This window comes from Denticeps clupeoides, unplaced genomic scaffold (assembly GCF_900700375.1).
Source record: "Denticeps clupeoides unplaced genomic scaffold, fDenClu1.1, whole genome shotgun sequence".
Classification (NCBI taxonomy): domain Eukaryota; kingdom Metazoa; phylum Chordata; class Actinopteri; order Clupeiformes; family Denticipitidae; genus Denticeps; species Denticeps clupeoides.
This window is the reverse complement of record NW_021629784.1, coordinates 1,066,656-1,069,323: the sequence shown is the minus strand read 5'-3', so window position 1 is coordinate 1,069,323 and position 2,668 is coordinate 1,066,656. Positions and strand designations below refer to the sequence as shown.

The following is a 2,668-nucleotide window of genomic DNA, read 5'->3' as shown; positions in this document are numbered from 1 at the left end:
CACCAGTTTCCACATGTTTCTCAGTTTTGTCTTTTCAGGTGTCTCCTCTCTTGGAGGTTTATGAGGAAAGGTGCAATTTTCATTTCTCAAAGACAGAAAGACATGTTAAGGCACTGGCGTGGGATTCTTCTTTGTGGAACTCCATGAAGGAAAGCGTGCAAAAGTAATGAATACCATTTTAATTTCTCAGTACAAATGCTTTAAGCCTGCACTGTAAATAAGCCCTAGAGCCTGGAGCTTGTTTGCAGATTTTTGCAGAGCATGCACAATAAATCTAATGCAGAAATGCAAGCCAACAAATGAGGCAGATGTGCTCATCTGTTACAGCTAAATAGCAAAGTCTGTTAAAAACAAAGTTTACACATTTGAAATGTTTGTGAACAGCAAAAACTATTATTTAGCAGTTCCAATTATGGACTGTAGTAACTCACACTTCAGAGTTATTTTGATCAACTTTTTAAAAATCTGATTGTGAACTGGTATAAATGTTTTGGAGGCACCAGTGAAACATAGACTGTACAAAATCATGGACACTGAAGCTTCATGAGCAAGGTGGCATAGGGCAAGAGTGGAGATGAGAGTTGATGTATTGTGGCAGTAGCCTAGTGGGTAACACACTCGCCTATAAACCAGAAGACCCAGGTTCAAATCCCACTTACTACCATTGTGTCCCTGAGCAAGACACTTAACCCTAAGTTGCTCCAGGGGGGGACTGTCCCTGTAACTACTGATTGTACGTCGCTCTGGATAAGGGCGTCTGATAAATGCTGTAAATGTAAATGTACTGATTGTAAGTCACTGTGATTAAGGGTGTCTGAAAAATGCTGTAAATGTAAATATAAATGAGAGTTAAAGGTACCCCACTCTTCAAGACACCCGCTGAAACTGACCTCGTCCAGCCCTACCCCACCTCCACAAAACCTGGACATAAATATAAACAAAATAAACATAGGAACAATCAAATGACAAACATGACATGGGGAAATATGTTACTTTGCCATGTAGTTTTAAACCTGTGTTTTTTTATTGTGTGGTATTTATTGGAAAACTTTTCAGTCTGTATGCTCCATGACTTCCATAACAATGGTGCGGGGACCAGTGAGGATGAGGTTGCTGACTTTGCGGTAATCCATGGAGAGGACATTCATCCCATTGATTGAGACTACAAACTGGCACACCTTAAATGCCAAAATGAACTGAATAAATACATTCATACATGCTCAGTTATATATTTCAGAGATAAAGCCAATGCCTAGTTCTCACCTTCATTCCCACTGCAGCTGCTGGGCCACGAGGGTCCACGGCCTGGATGTGACAAGGCTTAGTTCCTCTCACCACAAATCCCCAGCCCACAGCATCGCCCACAATCTGCATCAGGATGCATATTATTGATACACGCCGACACAAACGGCCCATTGCTCATTTCAGCAAACAGATTTTCAGCTGTAAACAGTATGCATGAAGGACTACTGCAAGGGAAGCATTGCTGTTTGCACATACGGTGAACGTTTTCTTAATGTAAGGGCCTCCTGGTGCCTGAAGTTCCTCTGGACTCACATGTTTCTTGAGTACTACAGTTGGAATAAATAAATAAAACAATAAGATTTTGGCATTTTGAAAGAAGACCATCTTTTTGGGTTTTTCTTACCTGACATTGGATTGCTTAGCACGGGAGAACTACCATGGTACCTTCCTTCACCTGTAGCACCACGACGCTGCCCCCTAGATGCTGCTTTTAACTGCTTGGATGGAGTGACTGATGTGTAAAAACATTGGGTAAAGGAACATGATTTGATTATAATATATGCAATTGAATTCCAAGTCTGAAATAAAGAAAAACTGCCAAGATTTGATCACAAAGGGAATTATACACTATAGTAATAATATGAGAATTAATAATAAATAAGATAGTTCATACTAAAATCAGTTTTAAAATCCAAATCTCTATATTATGTTTTATGTACAGAGTAAAAACTAGAAGTTGAGAAGGAAAGTTCTATTAGGCTGAGCAAAACCAAAATCTCATGTTGGCATCACAGATACTGTTAGTAAAGGATTTCGCCCGGTAAACCTTGGCTTCATGGCCATTCACACGGTCATCAAGCCGTACCTTTGACGTGGTCAACTGGTAGCATACTCAAATCGAACACACAATGTGTAGACAGCAGAAAAGCTCGGCCTTATCCTCAAGCGTGGTGAACAGGTGGCACTTACGAGCAGTACAGGGTCCCATCCTTCCGTGCTCCCCAGATCTGCCAGCATAGAACAGCCAGGAGAATCTGAAAGGTACGTGTTATCAACAGCCTTTGCGTTGAGCCAGTGTAAATGTTAAACTAGAGAGCAAACACTGCAGCCATCTAAGAAGGGTGGGAGGGACCGGCATGCCCTGTTGCTAGGCTATCAGAAAAGTACAGATAACGGCTACGGAAGAGAGATGGAATGGTTCATCCTCAATTGAGCAGGGCTGGAATCAGTGGTGTTTTTCCACTGCCCAGTATGTAAGACACAGAGCAATCATTAATGTCTGAAGCCACATAGCAATTCTAATATATCTGTACTCAGTTGCATGGTTACAACCGGAGATATTAATAATTTATTAGTTGCGCTCCATTTTTGACTCGTATGCAATTTTCTATTATTCTCTTTTTCATTGTGGAGGTTGTGCTCT

General features: G+C 41.0%; 1 protein-coding gene across 1 annotated transcript; it reads right to left on the bottom strand.

The window, feature by feature from the left end:
* Positions 1 to 760: 760 nt before the first annotated feature.
* On the bottom strand, positions 761 to 1,629 carry LOC114774268 (DEP domain-containing mTOR-interacting protein-like). Its single transcript, XM_028966209.1, has 3 exons — positions 1,501 to 1,629; positions 1,264 to 1,368; positions 761 to 1,178 (listed from the first exon to the last, which is right to left on the bottom strand). The coding sequence occupies exons 1-3, from the start codon at positions 1,627 to 1,629 to the stop codon at positions 1,053 to 1,055; spliced, it is 360 nt and encodes a 119-aa protein (XP_028822042.1). The 3' UTR covers positions 761 to 1,052.
* Between the last annotated feature and the right edge of the window lie 1,039 nt (positions 1,630 to 2,668).